This window comes from Falco punctatus, assembly GCF_963210335.1.
Source record: "Falco punctatus genome assembly, chromosome: 1".
NCBI lineage: Eukaryota > Metazoa > Chordata > Aves > Falconiformes > Falconidae > Falco > Falco punctatus.
Window position 1 is genome coordinate 83,830,670 of NC_137580.1, and position 22,820 is coordinate 83,853,489.

General features: G+C 37.5%; 1 protein-coding gene across 1 annotated transcript in view; it reads right to left on the bottom strand.

Annotated features, from left to right (window-relative positions):
- The window catches only part of RIMBP2 (RIMS binding protein 2), a 158,265-nt gene that overhangs the window by 59,033 nt on the left and 76,412 nt on the right, over positions 1-22,820 (bottom strand). Inside the window, exons 5-6 of the mRNA XM_080404433.1 lie at positions 11,811-11,900; positions 4,587-4,709 (exon numbers count right to left, since the gene is read on the bottom strand). Coding sequence (XP_080260559.1) covers positions 4,587-4,709; positions 11,811-11,900 — 213 coding nt within the window. The remainder of the gene's footprint in view (positions 1-4,586; positions 4,710-11,810; positions 11,901-22,820) is intronic.

Genomic DNA, 22,820 nt, shown 5'->3' on the forward strand with positions numbered 1-22,820 from the left:
TGCTCACACATTGGTTATGTCTGCAAATCTGTTTTGTGCTTCCTATTGGCACATCAGCTGCTGTAATTTCTTCCTCCAAGCCTTGGAGGAATAGGTTAGGGCAGTGGAGAAGGACTGCATAGATCACTAGAAGAACAACAGGGAGAAAGCCCTGAGCTGCTGAATTCTTTCTGCATCTTCCTTCAGGACTGACTTCCACAATGATGACTTTGCCATGGTTTGCATAGGTGGTGGCAATCCATTTGTCCATGTTATTGCTGTCCTTAATGTGAGGCAGGTTAGAACTTTCTAAACACATACATTTGCATTTCCCTTTTTGCACCCTTTCTAGAGGTCCTAATAATGTTACTGTAACATCAAAAAGCAAATCCACATTTAAAGGACATAGAAAAAATACAGTAAGGGCTTCATATCTCAGAACAATTGGCAAATAATGCTCTGTTCTTCAAAGAACAAGTGAAGAAGGAACCATTACAGCCAATCTTTCAGATCAAGGCAAGAATCCTGCTACACAGCAGAGAATGAACTGGGGACACCGTGCATATCTCTGTTTCCTTTCAAACTAGAGCTAGACAGCTGTGTAGTATAAACTGTTCCTGAAAGAGCATTTACGGGACCTGCTCAAACAGTTCCTGTTTTTCCAGCTTCCTATTGGGCAGCAGGAGGATTTGACAATGAATAGTCCATCCTAGATGCAACCGTTTCAGTGGTTGCACTGTATTACCTACAGCTGCGAACAAAACAAAGAAACCTATTCCTTCCTATAACAGTGACTTTACAGTTCTAAAACATGCAACTAGCTAATGCTACAACAAACTCCAATGGCTTTCAAGTACTAAAGACTGGTTTATGAGACAGAACTCATAGGTGATGCTGAATAGGGAGCAAATCTAATTCTCACCCAAGTACTCTTATCAAAAGACTCACCATCTGCGCTTGCAGATGGGTGGGCACCATTACAGTGAAATGAATGGGGAAAGCTGGCTGAACACATCAGAAAATCGGAACTATTCTATGTAAGAGGCACTGTGAAGATTCTCAGAAGTTAGCTAATTCGGCAATTCATTTTTCCCTTTCTCCTTTGTTGATAAATCCTGATTTTCTCAAAGGAGAAACTGAATTTCTCTTTTGATAGGGAAATGAGACTAAATATTTCTCAGAACTTTCCAATGGTTGGAAAGCTGCAAACCATTGTTTAAACTACTAGTCTCCGAGTATATGAGGACACACATGAAATACAGAATTAACTGCATCTGCTTGGGCATAGTTCAGTGCTAAAAAAGAGATTTAGGATTTCAAGTCTGTTCAAGGTACTCTGCCAGCTCAGAAGGGTTCTGCTCAAGGGACAGAACTACTGAACATGAAGATCCAGGATCTCTATATCCAGCAGACAATTTTTGTTTCAGTGAAGGAAAGTTTTTGAAGGAGTTCTTAAGCAGAACAGTGAGATTTACAGATTGTTTCTCCCACAGCCGTTAAAATATTATTGCAGTAGAAGTTAAGCAAAATCAGTCAATCAGATTCAGCTCCTCTACAGAAGAAATTTGGAGGAATCATTAAGTCAAATGTCAGTAGATAACCTAATTGAGGAGTGGAGAAATGTCCACTGTTTGCTACAGCCACAGTAGAAAGTATGTTTTTTAATTTGTTTTAGGAAAAGAAAACACAGTCCATCATTAGAGAACTTTCAAGTGTTCAAAAAAAATACAAGCCTAGCAAAATCAGTGTCTGTACATGGTACAAGGAATAAGTTTAATTGTTTATGAAAATGGGTTTTCTTAGCAGCATAGGAGTCCAGATAATAGTAATTCGTATTTTGATTTGATTACATGAGAATTAATACCAATTTACTTAAGTGCAAAGTTTAATCCTCAGATGTTTTATGAGCCATGAATTTACAGTTCATTTATTTTCTAGACTTTTTTTCCTCCTAGCCTTCTACTATGTGCTCCTTGAAGAAGTGAATTTCTGCAGCTGTCATGCTGGAATCCCACACAGGATGGGCACAGGCAAGCCGTAGCTGTTAAAACAGCTTCTAGGTGTTGATCCTGCTTACTGTAGACACTAGCATATGGATTACAGTAAAAGAGCAAATTAGAGATAAATGTCTGTGGAACTGACAGTTTTGCATTCCCCAGAAGAAAATGAAAGAAATAACAGAAAAAGTAAATTATCTTCCATTGCTAGAGAAAACATCCCTACTTATTCCTGGGGAAAGCTGTATTAGTCTAAAGACAGTTAACAGTGTATCACTCTCTCATTTAATTACACAGTTTAGTTTTCCTTTCCCAGTAGATGTATGTCTTATTTGCACATAATTCTAGCCTTATTCTATCAGTACTACCTGTTGACTGGTAAATAGGACACTGATAATTCACTGCGCAACAATACCTCTAACAGTTAACTAACCTTGGCATTGCCTAGTATGCGATTTCAACAGCTCATGTTTCCAGAAGATGCTGGAATAAAGTCAGTTTACAGAGTAGTCAACTTACGTTTGATAACTTCTTTAGAGGCTTAGCAAGAGGGACGTAACTTAGAACCACCTTTTATTTCCGTCTGTAGCTGGAAAACCTTCCCCTCACCTCTTGAATGATATCAAATAAAGCTTGAGATAAAGTTTCAGCAACATATTACCAGTGCAACAACCCAAAAATAAAATCCCTCCTTCCCAAAATTCAGACAGATAGGTAGCTATTTTCACTATAATCACCTCCAACAGCCCAGATCTATTATGACGCAGCCAAAAGCAAAGCTATTTTTCCCCTTTTAGAATGAGTCTGATGCAAGTCAGAGTCATTAAGAAATCAAATTTTAAAAAAGCAATTTAATTATGACAAGCATTGGCTGAAGCCTCCTAGCATTATTAAAACATTCTATGAAGAAAAGTCTTGCTTGACATTTAAGATCTCAGACCATTTATTTCCATCTTCACCTACTCCCAGAGCATCCATCTTTCCTTTACCAGCCACTTCAGTATTTTGACAAAAGGAAAACTTTGGGCCTGAGAAGATGAAAAAGAAGCAGCTCTTTGGCAGTCTGTCAAAAATGTTTCAGCACTGAATCAATGCTCCATTCTAACCAAACACATCCTGCATTTTTCTGAATGGTGTGAATTACAGACACATGTTTACAAGTGTTTTCTCTCTCAAGAATTCTCACTGTAGTCCTCACCAGTGCAGTTCCTCCACTGATGTAAACAGCTGTAACTGCATGAATTCTTTCTTTCTTTCTCTGTGGCTTTTTTTGTTTGGTTTTGGATTTTTTTTTGTTTTTTGTTTGCTTTTTAAATAATCTTAGTTGCTTAACCCTCTTCAGTGCATGTTTTGGTGGCAGTTTTCCACATTACAACTTCCATATTTTCTGCAACTAAGAAAACCTGGGAACAGTGGCCCATTCAAACCAGTTTGTTTTTCTACCATATCATATGCTTCCTCCCACTGGCTCCCTCTACCTTATCACACTGGATACCAGCTCATTTTCTGTAACCGACTTTTCAGACCCTTCTCCACTACTCCTGATCCAAATGTCAGGTTTGGATTATCAAGTTACTGACATCCATCTTTATTTAATCAATGAGATTCAGGAATCTGGCTGTTTCCTAGCAAAGCACTGTTTCCTTCCCACCACTAGAACATTTTTTGCTCTTTGTTTCAACATACACAAATTATTGCCTCCTTGAATTAACTGGTTAAGCAATAATCTCTTGGTTGATTCCATTTTCCAACTGAATTTTACTCTTACTTGACCCCATCATCTCAGCTAGATCTTCTCTCTGTTAGATCCATCTGGTGAATTCCACTATTCATAGAATTAGTTTGTCTCCTGGCACTACACACTATAACCAGGAATACAGAAGCAGGACAGCATCTTCAACTACACAGTGAAACCTCTACAGAAGAATACATTTATGATTCAAAATGCATAATTTAATTTTTCCAAGTTGAAAAGGAAGCAGCAAATTGGTAACATGAAGCCAATTGTGTATCTACAAAAAAAGCACTGCTAGACACCAACATACTAAGCTTCTCTAGAAGCATGTTAAAAGAAAGGTAGATACGTACCAGACACTATAATTCTTTCTAAATAAGACCTCTTTAATGACAAAAGCAGGTTTTGCAACCCTGTCCTGACAATGGGATGCATTCTGCACAGGCAATATGAGCTGGTACCAACAGCTTGTTTCACAAAGCCACAATAACATTTTGCATCGAGTTAGCTGGCAGGCATAGGTCTCTTAAAAGTAAACTATCTTGGCAGTTGTTCATATTTCCTTCATCAGCAGAGTCAGTTCTCATTCATTTCTTCTCATCTTGACTTACATCCAATAGCTGTGCAGTGAAAACCTACATCCAATTACTTATGAAGTATCAGACAAAGATCTGTAAAAATGTCTCTCCTCTGACAGTTTGAGATCCCTTGCAGGTAGCCTACTGTACTCCGTATGTTCTATCACAGATAATAAGGGCATTCAGTCCCCTAGTATGGAATGCACTTAATCTTCCGTGACTCATTGAATCAACATCAGGAATATTAAACAAGGAATAGAAGCACTGGATTGTTGGACTTTATGGCACTACACATACCTTTAGGACCTGCTCTAAGTTCTCCAGCTTGGCTTGGAGCTGGTGTTTTTTCTTTAGAGCCAAATCTCGTTCTTTGGTCACTCTGAGAAGGCTTTCTCTAAGATGGTCATAGTCTGATTTTACCTAGAAAAAAATTAAACATGATTATTGCCCCAACAGCTAATTAATGGAGAACTATATCTGACACAAACATTTCTGCATGTTAACATGGAAAAAGGGAAAAAAGTTCGAAGGAAATAGGAAAGAAGCATAAAAAAATGGAAAGGAATGTTCACTGAGGAAACTGTGTGTGTCTTGTGTACATAGAATCATAAATTCATAGTATCACCTAAGTGGGAAAGTCCTTTGAGATCAAGTCCAACCATTAACCCAGCACTGCCAAGCCCACCACTAAACCACGTCCCTGAGTGCCACACCTACACATCTTTTAAGTAACCTCCAGGGATGGTGGTTCCACCACCTCCCTGGGCAGCCTGTTCCCATGCCTGACAACCTTCCTAATATCCAATCTAAACCTCCCTGGTGTAACTTGAGGCTTTTTCATCTTGTCCTGTCACTTGTTACCTGGGAGAAGACACCAACCCCCTCCTGTCTGCAGCCTCTTGTCAGGCAGCTGGAGAGAGCAGATAAGGCCTCCCCTGAGCCTCCTCCTCTCCAGCCTAAACACCCCTGGATCCATCAGCTGCTTCTCATCAGACTTGTGCTCCAGACCCTTCCCCAGGTCCACCCCCCTTGTCTGGACTCATCCAGCACCTCAACATCCCTCTTGAAGTGAGGGGCCCAAAACTCAACCCAGGATTTAAGGTGCAGACCCACCAGTGCCAAGCACAGGAGGACAATCACTGCCCCAGTCCTGCTGGCCACGCTATTTTGGACACAAGCCAGGATGCTGTTGGCCTCCTTGGCCACCTGGGCACACCGCTGGCTCACGTTCAGCCGGCCCTCAACCAGCACCCCCAGGCCCTTTTCAGCCGGGCAGCTTTCCAGCCACTCCATCCCAAGCCTGTAGTGTTGCATGGGGTTGTTGTGACCCAGGTGCAGGGCCCAGCACGGAGCCCTGAACTTCATACAGTTGGCCTTGGCCCATCAGCCCAGCCTGCCCAGAATCCTCTGCAGAGCCTCCTCCCCTCCAGCAGATCAACACTCCCCGCCAGCTTGGTGTCATCTGCAAACTGACTGGGGGTGCCCTCGATCCCCTTGTCCAGATCATAAACAGAACTGGCCCCAGCACCGAGCCCTGGGGAACACCACGTGTGCCCGGCCACCAGCGGGATGTAACTCCAGCCACCACCGCTCTTTGGACTCGGCTGTCCAGCCAGCTTTTTAGCCAGCGTACAGCACACCCATCACAGCCGCGAGCAGCCAGGTTCACCAGGAGAATGCTGTGGGAGATGGTGCCAAAGGCTTTGCTAAGGTCCAGGTAGACATCACCCACAGCCTTTCCCTCATCCACTAGTTGGGTCATCTTGTCGTAGAAGGAGGAACATGTATGAATGAAAAATTTAAATGAAACATTTTTTTTCCCACAAGGACTACAATCTGGCAACCAAACTGTAGTTATGCATATTTTATGCAAATTTAAATAAATATACTATATAATGCACAAAATAAATTACAACCAAACAATTCCTAATATTTCTGTATCTCAGAGGCATCAGACATGGGTGTGCTACGTAAAGAGGCAAAGTTCTAATGTACATATAGAAATACAACTCACAAGTACATTTTTCAAGACTATTCCTTAGTGTAAACTGATTTCAGAACTTAGGTGATCAGCCTATGCCAACATTTGAAATCAGTGTCTCTACAACTCAAAAATAGGTATTCTTCTGCAACGAAACCCTTGCTCTCCCTTAAAACATTTGCATACAGAAGGTTTTTAAAGGCTCAGATACTCACCAAGTAGGATTTGTTTTCCGGTTTAATTTACTTGGTGTGAGCTTAACCACTTCAGTATTGACTAAGTCTTTTTATACAGGATTTTGTGAATCATAAATGATAGCGACTACTTCATAAACACACACAGAGAATAAGAAAACACAATACTAAGCTACTTCATCCTGACACGGAAAAGTTCTGTCTTCAATTCAGATCAGCTGAAATTTTGATTTTTTATCTCTGATCATTTTATGACTTTATGTCCCCTAGTGATGTACAACAATCGGATTGTTACAGCTTGGATCATATCAGAAACTGCATTTTTTTTACAATAAGAATGAAAACCCACCAGCAATGATCACCCAGGTAAAAAACATACATAACGTTCACATACTATTTCCACTTCCCTGCAGTGTTGATAGAAGGTAAGAAAGCAAAAGAAATAGCCATATTTTAGTGAGCAGCATTCCAAGAAGCATCTGTTTTCCTTTGTTAACCACAACACAGCACAGAAGCATAAACAATGCTGACAGGATTACTGACTAAGGAAAGGCAAAGCACTACAAAGTATTGGGATAAGCATAGCCTTTAACCTTGGTGCAGCTCATGTTTCCTTCTAACCAGTTAAGGAAGTGACAAGTTCTTTTTTTCCACTTTAATTACTGTAATTTCTTGGGTTTTTTAAAGAACCAATGGCATTAAGCAGTATCTGACATGGATATCTCCCGGACATTTTCTAAAGTGATCTTTTAGAAACTGATTCAGCCTTTCTATTTGCCTTCTGGCTCCAGTTTGTTAACTTGCAAATTCTGCCATGGACCAAACAATCTAAATGGTCGCAGCCAGCCCTTGTATTCATCTCTGCAAGAGGGCTCTTTAGAGTGCAGTAGACTAGAAAAAAGAAACAGGGAAATGGAATAAATCATGTTTTCCACAAGAATTGATGCAATTATTGCCAACCTCATGATTTTTTTTTCTGTGCACAGATTTTTCTTCTTCCTCATTTCTTCATAACTAAGGAAACTATTAAACAATGGATTTACAGACTCTATTAACTTCCTGCATCCTTTGTATTGTATCTCATTGCTCAGACCAGTCAGTTTTTATTGCTGAAGAATAATGGAGTGGAAAAAGGAAGCAATGAGGTATCACTATCAACAATGCAATTTTGTTATTGCCTGTGATTCTCTGTTAATTTGCTGAGGATAAATGAAGTACCATATTTGGAACAAGTTTCAAGAATAGGTTAATTTTTCTCAGGCTTTAGTTTTCCCTGTTTCTAAAAACAATTGATACCAACTAACTACTTTTGTAAAGAATTTTCTAAAACTTACTAGTCGTCATAGTCTGAATAATTTTGCGGACCTGGTGAGTGCAGCACCTTTCTGCCATGTGCTTTTCCCTGCTGGCAGTGAAAGAGCTATCAGAACAAAAGGTACCTATCAAGCTGTTAATGTAATTTTTGAAAGAGGTAAGTTAGAGACAGGTAGAACTGTAAATATTTTATATATGTCAGAACCTTTCATTTAGGATCTCAAAGTCCCAGAACCTTTCATTTAGGATCTCAAAGTCCATATCTAAATTAAAGTTTAGGAATACACAAATGGTTCTGATAATTTATCTTTTTCTTTTGGCAGATCAGCTTTCAAACAAAGTTCTGTGTACATCTTCATTTTGCAAGCTGGAAAGAACACAAGCAAAACTACCAAGCACCTTCCGATAATTACTCTTACTTCCAGCAACACCGATAACTTAGTCTTTCTACAGGGCATTCTTGCCAAGACTTTCTCCTCTAAAGGTTGTGTATCACACAGAATGCTGTGATACACCCATTTATATAACCCATAAGGCAGTATAAAACTTGACAAGTCTATAATTTGTTTTTTTGTTGTTTGTTTAGAAAATGTTTGTTCTTAAATGTGAATTTAATGCTGTTTGTTATCATAGGCTGTTTAAGAACATATGGGATATACATGAATCTGAATTACACACAGAACACATCAAAACATCAATGTTCCCAGTGGCAAAAACAGTTGACTTAAATAGAGCGCCATCATAAACAGTTCTAATTTCATGATAGAAAGAGGGAACATTTTGATCTATGATGTTTCTCTGTTCGATGCATCAACCAATTTCTTTTTCTTCCCATACCTTCAAACTTACTAAATGTGCTGTCATTTGAGTCAGTTATGAAGGCCAGAATATCACTAAGGTGTCTTACACTACCTGAGCACTTAAAACAGAAACTAGTTATTGAAAAACAGCACACCAGAACAAACCAGCAGTTTATTTCATTGGTGGGAAGCTCTATCAGCCTTATAACCCACCACCTGCCTTAATTCTAGACGTTAAGAGACCTGCCAATTTCTCAAACAACGACATCGTTCAGAAAACATTATGAAGAAACTACCACGAAAATGGTATGATTTCATGTATTGTGGAAATAAATTCTGAACGTATAAAGCCTGTTCTATTTTTACACAAAAACAGTAGCCCATATACATTCAGATGAGCAGGAAAACAAGCTAAAGCCCAGTGTCACAGCACTCCTAAGGGGACAAAATCTTTTCACAAGTACTCCATTCCAGGAATGCAAATTTGTTTCTCTTATGCAGAGTACTAAAACTGTATCAGGTAAATTATGTATAATTTCAGCTTTATTTTGTGGTTTTAAAAGTACTCAGCCTCGTACCTCCTCCCTTCTAGAGTCAAATTTCAGCAACTACATTGCGTAAAAATGAGCAGTAGTTTTATTTGTGCTACATAACAGAATGCACAAATATTCCTCCAGTCCCATTTGCTTAAAGTTGGCCTGTTTTTCAGGCCAGCTCTCAAGGGTGAAAAAGAATAAATTTTAGGCAGGTTTTCCCCTTCAGGGCTGAGCCCTATCTCTGTTAGAATTCTGCTCCAACCTCCACATCCAAAGTTGTATATTTTCACACTTTCTGAATAGTAAAAAAACAAACAGCAAACCCCAAGTAATTCCCTCAGAAAATCTGTTATGCAAGAAGGAAAACATAAGGTTTGTTAACATTCAGGGCATACTGCAAAGATTGCATATTGTTAAAATTGTTGAAAATGAGAGGGTACACTTAATGCAAGTCTTTGATCTTACTGAGGCTATGATATTAAATTAGTAGTACAGGTATCCAGAACTGCTGCACTGTGCCTTTCACAGTACTTCCAAGTATTTGAAGAAACAAACCCCCATATAAGTATGACAAATTCTGACACTACAATAATAAAAGGTAATTTTATGACTAATTTAGTGACTGTCCTGGTTTTGGCTGGGATGCAGTTAATTTTCTTCTTAGTAGCTAGTACAGCGCTTTTTTTTTTAATGTGAGGACTATTTTGATAAGGCACTGATGGTTTTAGTTGTTTCTGGGTGATGTTTATACTAAGTCAAGGACTTTTCAGTTTCTTCGGCCCTGCCAGCCAGAGGGCTGGAGGGGCACAAGAAATTGGGAGGGGACACAGCCAGGACAGGTAATCGGAACCAGCCAAAGAGGCATTCCATACCGTGGGATGTCATGCTTGGTACAGAAACTGGGTGGGTTAGCTGGGGCCTGAGGATTGCTGCTCAGGGACTGGCTGGGCATCGGTCAGCAGGGGGTGAGCAGTTGCACTGTGCATCACTTGTTTTCCTTTCTCCCTTTCCCTTTGGATTTTATCCTTTTCCTCATTACATCTGTTATTGTTATTATTACTGTTCTTTCCTTTTTATTCTGTTTGAATTATTAAATTGTTCTTACCTCAACCCTTGAGTTTTACATTCCTTTCTGATTCTCCTCCCCATCCCTCTGGGTTGGGGGGAGTGAGCAAGCAGCTACGTGGTGCTTGGTTGCCAGCCAGGGTTAAACCACGACAGTGGCTAATGTGTCAAAGGTTGATATTTTACCTTTATATTATAAATTGCTTTTACTAGGTTTTGCAATGTACCTCAAGCTCTTCACTATAGTAAGAGAAAAACATTACCTGTAATAAAGCATTATTTACTGCATGATTCTTCATTTTCTGATAGCAAGAAGGCTAACACTTTTAGTGTCACCAGTATACTCAATCTTCACTGCATTAATGTTGCATGCTATTCCTGTGTCAGCTAGAATATAAAACTGCCCAAGCAAGACTTTATGTGCCTCATCAAGTAAAGAGCAAAACAAAAATAAAGAGAAAAGAAAAACATTAGGAAAGGGAGCAATTCTAGACAGATGGATTAATAAAATTAAGTAATGCTATGATACACACGGCTTCCTCCTATCATGAAGTATTCTCACACTGTCTTTTTATATTGCAACAATTTAAATGCTTCAGCAACAGGAAATTTCAGGTCTGCTTCAATACCAGGTGCTACACACAAAATGTAGAGAACATGCGTAGCCATCTATGAATTTTAGTAATTCTTATTGTCTCAAGGACTTAATCAGACCTCCTTTGCTTTGGAAATTCAGCAGTGAACTACTCTGTAGCATGAACCAGTCAGAGATATCAAAGCAAGCAGTTACCACTGCTTTGCAAGCTTTGAGGATGGGCTTTCATCACAGCCTATGTGAGTTACAGCTCTTCTGATATGAATGAGGTTGCCGAGCAACTCACTTAAAGCCCTGTAGAAATCTCAAATTGGAGTTTTTATTTTTAGCTAAATGTAGCCCTGTAAAGTGGCTGGTTCATGATGTTTCTTCCACTGAGTGCGTATGTGGTGAGGTAAAGCACATCAGCCACTCCTCCCATGCTAGTCACGCCATACAGTATTTGCCATAGGTATAATCACACTGTAGTCAGAAAGATATTTTTTATCCCATAACAGGCACAGAAAAGAACTGGAGAAAAATCTTTGCTATAAAATTAGTTTTTATATTAGGATCTGCAATAGCTGCAATTATGCTATGCTACACGGGAAATAACTGCTAAATAGACTTTTGGGCAAGACCTTTTCAACATCTTATTACGAAATTTTAAAATGCAAATGAAAAATGTGGAAGGATAGGAAAAAGACCTCCTAGAAAGAAATCATTCCTATCAGTATTTTTCAGAAAAAGAGAAATTTTCAATCAAGTCTCATCAAAATCACCAAAAGCCTTTTTACCAAAGCCTAATACCAATTTACAATACTAAGAAAATATGCATCAGAGGAATGATGTACCTCTCTGAAGTCTGTCTTACATTTTCACTTGAAAATAACATTTGTTCATAAAAATAATGTTTTGTAATTTTTAATGAAAATATTTTCTGTTCTCAAGTAGAAGCAGCAAATCAGAAAAAATGACTACACAATCCACTTCCATCCACTCTGCAGCCTGATTTTTGTAATAAATGAATGTATGAGATCTGTGTTTATGATGTTACCTGGTCATATTGCAGTGCTTTTGCGGACACACTTGCATACTGAAGGCTCAGGCGATTCTTTTCTTGGACAGCATCCTTCAGTTCATTTTCCTAAAACACAAATAAAGACTGCTACAGGCCATTTATCTCTGTTACAGTACATCCTATTAAGTGCTTAAGGAAGCAATGTTTTTGCATTATTTGGTATTAACAAACTATTAAGAGTAATATCAGGCACACAGCCAAAGGCACTCAAGGTGCAGAATCAGCAGATTAGCTTGCAATTACAGTTGGCTCTATTGTAAACCCACATGTTTCCAGTAGATGATCTGATTAAAGACGTGCAAGCAAAAAGAGATGACCTGACTTTACAGGCCTGGTGCCTATAAAAATAACAATTAAAAAATGTAGATGTAACAAAGAGCTCAAACCTGGCTGCCTCACATACAGCTGGGAAAAGAAAGAGACTTGGCTTTCAGAAAAATAGTAATGCTATCGAACTTAAGTCTTGAGAAGGCATTTTGAGGACAAAAGCCAACAAGCGGAACGTATACTTATGTACACATTTTTATATTCACATCTATATATAATATAGGTATATATACATATCCTTATACAGATGTTCTTAGAATCTGGGTAGAGCATCTATGCACTACAGTGGGAGGCAAATCAGAAATGCAGATGGAAATCAAAAGGCAAGTAACCCATGCCTAAAAGATTAAGGTATTAACTACAGCCTCAGTAATGTATTTTTATTTGATTAGACAGCACTATGAAGAGGAAAATTCTAAGAGTAAATAAAACTCAAATATGTAGTCAAAGGTTAAACTAGAGAGGTGGAAATGCTTTGTTAGGTCACACAGATCAAAGTACATGTAGCTCAGGAAAAAAACAGCATCATCCTCCAATATTTCTGACAGTTTTTTGCACAAGTTCACAAATGTAGTTATCTGGGATTAAACCTTAAATTGAATTCCTTATGACAGCTGCAGTCAGTCATGCTCGGTGATCTGTAATCTTTCCATCCCACAGTGTGCATTATACATTATCTTCTGAAATCATTGGTTATATTTGCCAAAAACTGGCATATACCAAGGAGGGCAAAACTGGGCCAACTTTTGAGTGATTTGAATTAATTTATGGCTTTGCACCATTAAAATCCACACAATCAGTAGATTTCTCTGCTAATTCTGATGAGATCTTAAGAAAAACTGTTCAATTAATGCCTTATCACAATTTCTCTTTAAATTCTCAATATGAAAAAAAATATAAACTGCCAATTTTTTATCTACCAAGGTAAGCCTTAAAAAAGATATTTAAAGATTCTGATATTTAAATGTTTTTCATATACTTGAACCAAAAAACTTGCTATTTTAAGTACACCTTTCTTCAGTCAATTTCAAAACTCTCTGCACACAAGATCATGTTTTGAATGGAAAACTAATATTTTCAATGAAAAGAAGTTGTTAAACTGGTTATCTAAATTGCTTCCTAAGCTTCATTACCTGATCATCAGAACTAGTGAAGCTTACAGATTTTTGCCTAACGGCTACTTGACTAATACCTAAGAAGGTGTGACATCCAAGTCTGATTGAAATTAACCACTGGGTTAAAAATTGGTCAGCTAAATGGATAGTGAATAGTTCTGCTTAGAAAGTGGGATTAAAATGTCAGTTTCATAAAAGATTTCCCACAGAAAAGGTAATTCTGAATAACTGTGATTTTAACATATCAGTTAATTCTGCAGAAGGTACTCCATTTCTGCCCACACCTCGAATGCCAGCCTTACTAGTTAAATTTGAACATAAACAAAAGATAGTGAAGATTAGTTCATCTTAAGTAATAACATGTTACAACACCATCATGGTATAGTATCAGAACATCTCAACATCTGTGCGAAGCTGTTCTCTTGACTAAGTGTCAAGGGCTACTGCACTGAACTGAACTAAGATGACAAACTGCAGCATATTCACAGTCTCCTGACTGCAGATACACCTATCAACTCACACATAAAGAGCTCAGCAATTATAATTTTTCATGTCTGTTCAGTCTGTTGTTCAGGGCGCAATTAAAAGCAGCAGTCAGGCTCTGTGAGATGCTAGACAGTTCTGAAGGCCAAAACCAGAAGAATTTCTTAGCTCACAATGCATTTTCAATGGTGTGAATCAATACATATTTTTATAATATCAAACTGCACAGAACACTTCCTTGGATATGCAAATAAATCAGTGTGCTATTAATTGCTGAAAGTCACTTGAAAAGCATTGTGTGTCTATTCTGCACTTTACAATGTAAAAATAAACCAAATTACCTGCTCTGAAACCTTACAACTGCAGGTTTTGTCAAGTCAGATTCGACACTGACTTTAACGGATCAATTTGCGTTTGTTACAAATCAATACTGCTCAGCTGGCTTTAATGGGGAAAAAGTGACAATGAGTTATCAGGTTTTAATAATGTTATTAAAAGGAATTCAAGCAGCAAACAGCAGGGAGGAAAGGAGGAGTAATTGACAGCAATCTAGGCCAGCATCTTTGTCACCCTACTTAAATTCTCCAGAACAGACAACATTTTATGATAGATGGCACAGCAACTGGGATGGCTGTTAGTCCTACCTGAATAAAATATATTTAATAATGTTACTTGCAAGGATGAACAGAAGTAGGGCAGTAACCATCCCAGTTTCATTGGTCCTTAGTTATAAGCCTACTACGTTTGGCTTGTATCTCTGTTCATCATAGTTGCTCTCAGCATTCTTCCACATTTACCAGGGTAAAGCCCACCTATATTGGCCATCCCAACTAAATCTGTAAAGATCAAGAATCCCCTGGAAACAGTAGCAGGAATTACTGTTACACTTCTAGCCTAAAACATACAGAAAGAGAGACCCAGCAACTAAACCTCAGGTGCAAAATTTCCACTTGCAGTATTTGCAGTAAGGATAGAATGTATTTGTATGTATTATCAGTGTGTTTGGAAGTGACATAAATACATGTTCACTTACAATATTTAGACTGCTTGCTGTCACAAAAAGCATTACAGAACAAAGCACAAATGACTTTTCAAAGGTCTTAGAGCAAGTAGCATGTGGTAAAAGCCAGAAATTGAACCAATATCTTGTAAATTTTAGCCAAGTCCCTTTACTGAGCTGTCTTCTGGAAATGATCCACGTCATAACTACTGTAAACTCAGAAATTCCCACAATATTAGTTTCAATTTGTTGACCTGAGTCATCTCTCAACAACAATGAACCTTTACAACAGGGGCTTTGACAGAAGAATTCTGGCAGATTCAGCTGCAGTAATTTAGCTGCTGCATAGAATTATCAGTCATGAACCTGAAAGTAACCCATGACATGGTTTAACTGAAGCGGCACATAACTACTGCCCAAAGCGCAACACATGCTAGTTTATGTGTAGTATACATGAACAGTATTTCAGCAAAGTTATGTTCTCTCTCAAAATTCCTCATGACCAGTTTCTCCAGTGCTGAATCTTTCCAGATGCTAACTGTTACTTGGAGAAACACACTTACAGTACTTACTATGTCTCCTCCTCTCTTGTCACTGGATACCACCTGGAATTTTGCAAATGATAGTTATGCATCACTGCAGTTTGTGATTTACTGTCTAATCCATTGACTTCGGTGAAGTAATCCTTTCCTTAACAGTATCTGCCTCAATATTTTCCAGATCAGTTGAACATAAATCTTCAACAAAAAAAGACCACAGCTGCCATAGAACTAAACTCCATGCAATAGGCAATTCATGTATCAAAATAAAGAATTGAAGTAATGTAGAGGAAAAGCACATTTTTACTGTTCTCTTCCACGTACAAACCAGAAAACTCAAATTTCTGGTATAAATTCTTATTGGCCCACAGTCAACCTCTCAAAGTTGCTGGTTTATGGCTGCTTTTCTCAGAAGTGCTGTCAGACACCCACTGCCTATACGACCATTTGAACTGGGGCCAGAGTGGCATGCAAAAACGTGGGGTTTGTTTTGGGGGGAATCCAACACATTTGATTATCATTTGACTATGTTGTCAGTTGTCTTCATTAGGATTTTATGACTGGATCCTGAAAGAACACTGAAACTTCAAACACATTTTAAGATGCCTTATAAAAATCCCAGCTTCTCACACATGAAGGCTGACCTTTCTTAAGCTGCTATACTGAAATAAAAAGAGTATTTTTCCATTCTCTCTCCTTTACTTGGCAGCCAGCACTGAATGCATTAACGACAGGGCAACACTTCTCACTGTAGCTCTTACAAGTGCCAATTCCAAACAGAACCTCCAAGTCAACAAAAAGAAGAGGTCAGCAAATACATAGGGCAGCCATCACAAATGACAGACTTCCTGGCAATAGGCTGGGTACATGCTTCTTGCCTCCAGCTTGCTTGTGAGTGCTAGGAATTCTCCGCCACAGCCTTCTACATTCTCCATTTAATAACTCTACCAAATTCTAAAGGGAACATGGGAAGAGGCACCACTATGTTATGACTTGGACCTAAGAGGAGATTTTATAGGATTTTGCAACTCATTTTGGAGCTTGACATGATTTAAATTTTTAAACTTCTTGACAACAAACCAGTACCTGCCCAAAAAACAAACCTTCATAAAGCATTTCCATGCACTCTTTCCTCATATTTTCTTTTTACAATTAGCTTTTGACTTTTTTACAAATCTAATGAGTTTTGTCTTTTTTTTTCCCCTACTGCCTTCTCCCCTGTTCTTCATTTATTCACTGTATGTAACAATCCGAAGAATTTAATTGTGCCTAAGAAGCAACATTTTACTGGAGTCAAATAAGGACTACCATTTAACCTATACAAATCAATCCAACACAGCTGTTAATAAAGACAAGTAGAGTGAAGATTAAGAACTCATCAAGCCAGTTAATCCAAGACACAGTATAAAGGCAAATGCTGACTAAATGTTACCAGACTAATGCACAAGTGAGAAGGATGTAGTACTTCATACTTCCAAAAAAGCTTCTCATAAGTCTCCAGAGTCTTGACCATCAGGTTTCAATTATTAGTTGAACAGTCTGTCACCCCCTTCCTAATTGTGTTTCATAATATCCATTTAAAAAAAAATCAAAGGCTTGAAGCAATTTAATCACTAGCCTAGCAGGCATCCAAAAATTTTACAGAGAAATGAATGTGGAAAATTAATGATACGGAAAAAAACAATAGAAGCTGTATGCAGAACTATTTCACCCTCCCCCAGAAAGTATGGTCATAGATTAGCATCAACTAGCTACAGAAAAAAACAAACCCAAACTTTTCCTGATCTATGTAGGCAGAAGTTGCATAGAGCTTAGATTGCTCCTGCTTAAGGTTTTTTACCAAGTTAAATACAGGAAGTGTAAACCATACTTACATAGATGACATATGTGGTGGTATGTCAATTAAGCTCTATTCATGTCAGTACCATAAGTAGGACAATTTGCAAAAAGAATCTGAAAAGTCTTAAGCATGTCTATCTCACAAGGGTATTTTCTGCAGAACGTAAGGAATGCTTCAGGCATTCTCAGCTCAGACAGGCAATTTGATTTAAGAAAACACTGCTAAGGATGATGTTTTCAGAATCTGCAAAGTAAACCAAATCAGAAAATTGACAGCACTCTCAAATGCATACAAACACAAAGTCCCGCAGTGTGCTATTTTTTAAAGGATGCCCAGAGCACTACACAGATATAAAGGCTCACACAGCAGTACATACTTCACAAAACATGAGATGATTAATAAAGAAATATCCATGAAAAAATAACAATACATTTTGTTACTTTATATATAAATCGCATCTTTTTAAGTGCAGAAATGAAGGCAAAAATGTGTGTTTCTAAGAGAGCAAAAACGAAAATTCTCCTATGGATATGAGGACTGAATATAAAAATTCACGGTAGGAGGATGACTTCTGTAGATATAATACAATCTGACACCACTGTCGGGGTAACAAGGTTCTACATTGCCTGGAGAAAGGCATCTGTTTCACTGTGTGCTAGCTTGCTCATCTGTCAATTATTTTTGTTTAAAAAAATGTTATACACTATTCATTTATTTGTAGCTCTTTTTCTTTGAGACTTATTTCTGCCAGTAACCTGGAATGACTGTATTGGAACATTGATCATAATCCCCTGTGATAGTTCTCTATTTTGATGATACAAGAATAGAATCAATCCAAGAGAAAAGTGAAAACCTCTAGTCTACAGATACTTAAAAAGGAAAAATGAAGAATCTTCTGATCTTTTCTCATGTATTTTTTGTCCTGCAAATGACTAATTTCTAGGGTCAGGTTCATCACTACCAATTAATTTTTTTTCTTCTTGTAAGAGCTAGTTTTTAAAGGCAAAGCTGACTTACCCTGAGTAGTACACAGTGGAACTATTTAAGAACCTCAACACGGACAAGTAAAGAACTAGGTTGAGAGGCACTGCCTGTACAACAAACTGCCATTTAAAACCGTTCTGATTTTCTCTTTGCAATTAGCATGTGGATGATGCAAGAAAGATAGATGCTGTCCTGCAGAATTAGAACCAGTTTGTAATATAGCACTGAGCAAAGTGGAACCAGAAGCAAGCAGAGAAAAACAGCTTTCGCAAGAGATGCTGTTGTTCTGCTAATGTTAGTTAATGTTCTGACACCACTTCCATTGTAACTAACTGCTTTGGATGCATACCAGTAAGACAAAAGTGGGATCAAAGAATGCACTGAAAGATGCTGAATGTCCCCTCCCTGTGCTATGAAGAGTACAGTTCTATCCTGCACTGGCTTCCACAGTTAGCAACTTTGACAGTTATAAAGTTGCACTTCTAATGAATTATATATTGTAAGTCAGTGGAAAACTATTACATGCAATAAAAGATAAACACTTCTCTTTGGAGGTGTTCTGCTATTTCCACTTGTTTCTTCCTCTCAATTGCCATGATGAAGTACATGTTAGTAAGTAGTACAGGAAAGGAGTCAGACAATTTATGATGTTAACATTTAAAAACTAAGGATTTTCTACAGAGAATATTAACAGACAAGCATAAGTTTTTTCTGCTACCACTTTTAAGATAAAGGAAAACCTACTCAGAAATGCTTGCATTTTCAATAAAATCACTTGACAATTTGATTTTCTTCGATTTAAAAATAGGAACTTTTCCATGCAAATTATACTTTATTCTAACAAAGGAAAACAAATGCAGCTTTACCCCTCTAATCAGGAGGCTGAATTTAGCATAAGAAACACTACATAAAAATAGCACTTCTTAAAAAGCACTACTAAATAAGGAATGCAAGAACTGTAGCGGTTTATTGGACTTGGAAACCACCAGTGTCTTGGCACTACAGCAACCAGGACCAGATGTTATGGAGGAAGCACAAACAATTAACGCATGCTATTATTTTTCACTTCAATAAGACTCTTAAGATAAAAAGCTTTGTGCTACCAACTCATTTCATTAACACTCTTTTTGTCATGTCCTTTGGAGTATTAGCTTTTCATGCAACTGTTTCTCATAGCTTGTCCACACGATCATTTTTACCACCTCAAATCAGTCACCCCCATAACAACACTGATTTACATGATAAGGCACTCACTGCCATGTTTTGCATTATCAGAGAGGAAAAGGAAACATCAACACCTGACTCACCCGAACTTCTAGAAGATTCCCCTATTTTAGAATCACATGTAACCATATTTGATTTGCTGCTGCTCAGACTATGGCCATCACTGAAAATTGTTCATCACACGCTCCCATCTTATTTTCCTCATCTATGGCACATACTATGAACATGACAAGACCCTCTCATCTGTTTTAATAATGAAAATGATAAAGTGTAATGAAAAGGGTAAAGTGATAACTCCAGATATACCTAAAATGCAATGGTTTATTATAGTCTCCATATCTGTGAATAAATAACAGCAGACATTCTAGCTGCAGCTGTTTATAATGAACACCAAATATGTAAGTTCTCTTCAAGATATTTCTTTTGGGCTTTATACCCACCGTGGCTGAAGGAAATAATCATGAACACAGTAAAAAAGCAGATATTATCTATAACACTATTCAGTATTTGCTGTTATGTTTGTATTTTATGACGCTTAGCTTCCTCCATTAGATATGCAGAATGCATCAACTAGACTCTATACTCAAAGCAAAAGACCAAACATCTTTGCACACTTCCAGTTCACAACTCAGATGGAATGAGGCCTCTAAGTGGCAGTAAGTAGCGTTACTTTTTTTCTTAACTTCTGCAGGAAGTATCAAACACTACCCCAACAAGACAGCAATTGAATAACTCACAATTTCATTATCATCTTTTCATACTATCACAGCATTTACAATGAAATGTTATTATTGGATAGCTGTTTAATTACTTAATAACAAAGTAATACATAATCTTGCTGTGGAAAAATTGTACAAAATATATAGCTGATAACTGAAGTATCAGTTCAAGGTAATTTTAGGCCTATCAACTTCATAGAAAAATAAGGGGTAAGGGAGATGACAATTCTCATTAATAGTGAGTTATTTATGTTTGTTAACACTGTAATACTTTCAGTCTAAGGCTGTTCCAATAACTGAAATTATACAATTATTGATACTGCTTTCACCAGTGACCATATAAAAATTATGTTGATAGGCGTAAGTTCCAATATAAGCTTCATACCAAAGTAATTCTACCAATGACAACGCAGCTATTCCTAATTTAGCCACACAGAGCACGTACACAACATATTTTAGCTTTTGTTCAGGCTTCCCTCCTGAAGATATCACCTAACCTCATTACTCAAACTACTACTATTTCCTTTAAAAATCAAGCACATTTGTGTTCCACCTTTCAAATAACATCCAACTGCTGGTAACATAAACATGGCTGAAGATACAGTTAAAAAAAACATTTCTGCAGCCTCTAGTAGTGAATTAATCTTAATGTTATGGCAGTTTTTTCTCTCACACAATATTAGAAAGCTAATCAATTTGATTTGTGGGCTGAAGCTAAATCAGTATTTATTCAAGGCTTTTTCTTTCAATTATTTTTATACTCACTTCTCAACACAATATATTAATCTGTGTACCTGAAAGACAGAGGGTCTAATTCTCATTTACCATGGCACAGTTCTAGTTCCTTCAAGGACAACTTACAACCAAGGGAAAGAAAAATTATTCACTGCTAAGGGAGAAAGGAGTGAACAAGTTCTCTGGTCCTGTATAAAGGCACACAGAAAACACATTGTGGCTTAAACATTAACCCCATTTGAATGTTCCTATCAAGCCGGCATGGTCTGAAGGGGACATTCCCTACTGCCTCTTTAACAAATGCTTCCTTTTTATTTTATCATCATGCTACATATTTTTTGTCTCACATCTCCAATTGGTAGTAAATATTCTTTTGCCTTCAGGCCAGTGGGTGTGCCAAAGAGCTAACTTATTCTTGTAGATCAAACCAAATGCCACCAAATATTTTCAAATAATTAAAATGCATTGCGTCATTTTAGTGGTTTCCGCACATGTGTGAATTTCCACTCACACTTCGTATTAACTAATAAGAAACTTGCTATCCACACTTTCCACTTACTTCAATTCCACTAGTGGCAGAGCAAACAAAATACATCAGCCAAAAAACTTTAACAGCCATTCTGATCACCACTGGAGCTCATTAGGGATAAGGCTGCAACAGAAAGCATCTATTAATTATCTGCTAAGACATAAAGGTTTCCATTTGCTGATCAACAGAACATACAACAATGTGAACTTGGAGATCTCTCAGTAGAACACCTGTTACAATCTTATAAAGATCACTATGTTAGTATTCTGGTAACACACCAGTTGCAGATGCTTTTTTTGTCAGAATAGCTCATGGAGAGATCTTGTCAACTTTGATTAAATTGCCAAGTTCATTGTGCTATTTCTTATAATAGAAATTTCTTATTCTTACTGAAACAGATCAAACCATTTCTTGGTTCTTTCACTGATAATTAAAATGCAATTAGTTAGATCAGCTTTCACAAAAAATTCTCAAAAAAGCTTTCCTTTTTGTCAGGCACAAAGAGGAGAGAATAGCAAACAAGATCAACTGTTGTCATGGTAACAACATGCCCCAGCAGGTGAAAAACTCGGTCCTGTGGCACTAAAAAAGGATTAAATGTACTGAACTTAAGCATAACAACAACTAAAGCTCAACAAGCTAAATGTTTTCTTCATAGATTGGCATATTTTAAGCAACACATTTAAAAAAAACAAATGTCAAAAAAAACCCCAAAACATCTGAACTCTGGTGACGTAAGTAATTATTAAGTTGTCTCAGAGTAATTTTATTAGGCAGAAATTTATATTGATATGTTGTGTAATTTTGGAAATCTCTACATGAAGTTTAGCACAATTTTTAAAAACTATAAGTGACTTGAAAACAGAAGATCATTTTTCATTTCAAGACAGGTATGTTTAAAATATGCTGAATGATTTTAAGGGTTAGATGCCAGAAGCATCATTCAAAAACAGCTCTTCAGGCTCCAAAAGTTCTGCTTTCAGAACAGATAATATTGCAGCCTTCAAATAAGACTGTACAATCATTTTTTCATCTTCTGTTAAGCTAAGATGGTATATATAAACACAACAAATTTGTGAGTTAACCCAAACAAAGTATTATAGGCTACTGCTTTCCCTGCATGATTTTTAAAGAAAAACTGTACGAAACTGTACTCTGGTCCTTCTGTGGTCCAACCAAAATCTTTCTTAAGTAAAATTACCTACAAATGCACGACCACCTCAAAACACTTAATTCCCATTTACAGAGATCAGGATAATGCTTTGCATGCATTCCTTAGGGAGAACAAACACGCAGGTAATTCACAAAGCTGTCTTTTCATCTGCAAGGCTCTCTAACAATAGGAAGTCACTATGTATCATATTCTATTAATTAAATCTGGGTTTAAACCATTTTCTTTCAACACAATTTGAAAACTAGAAAAAAATGGAACTTTATGTTATTAAATGTGAAAGGGCTACATAGCTTGTTCTAAACAATACTGATGTGATT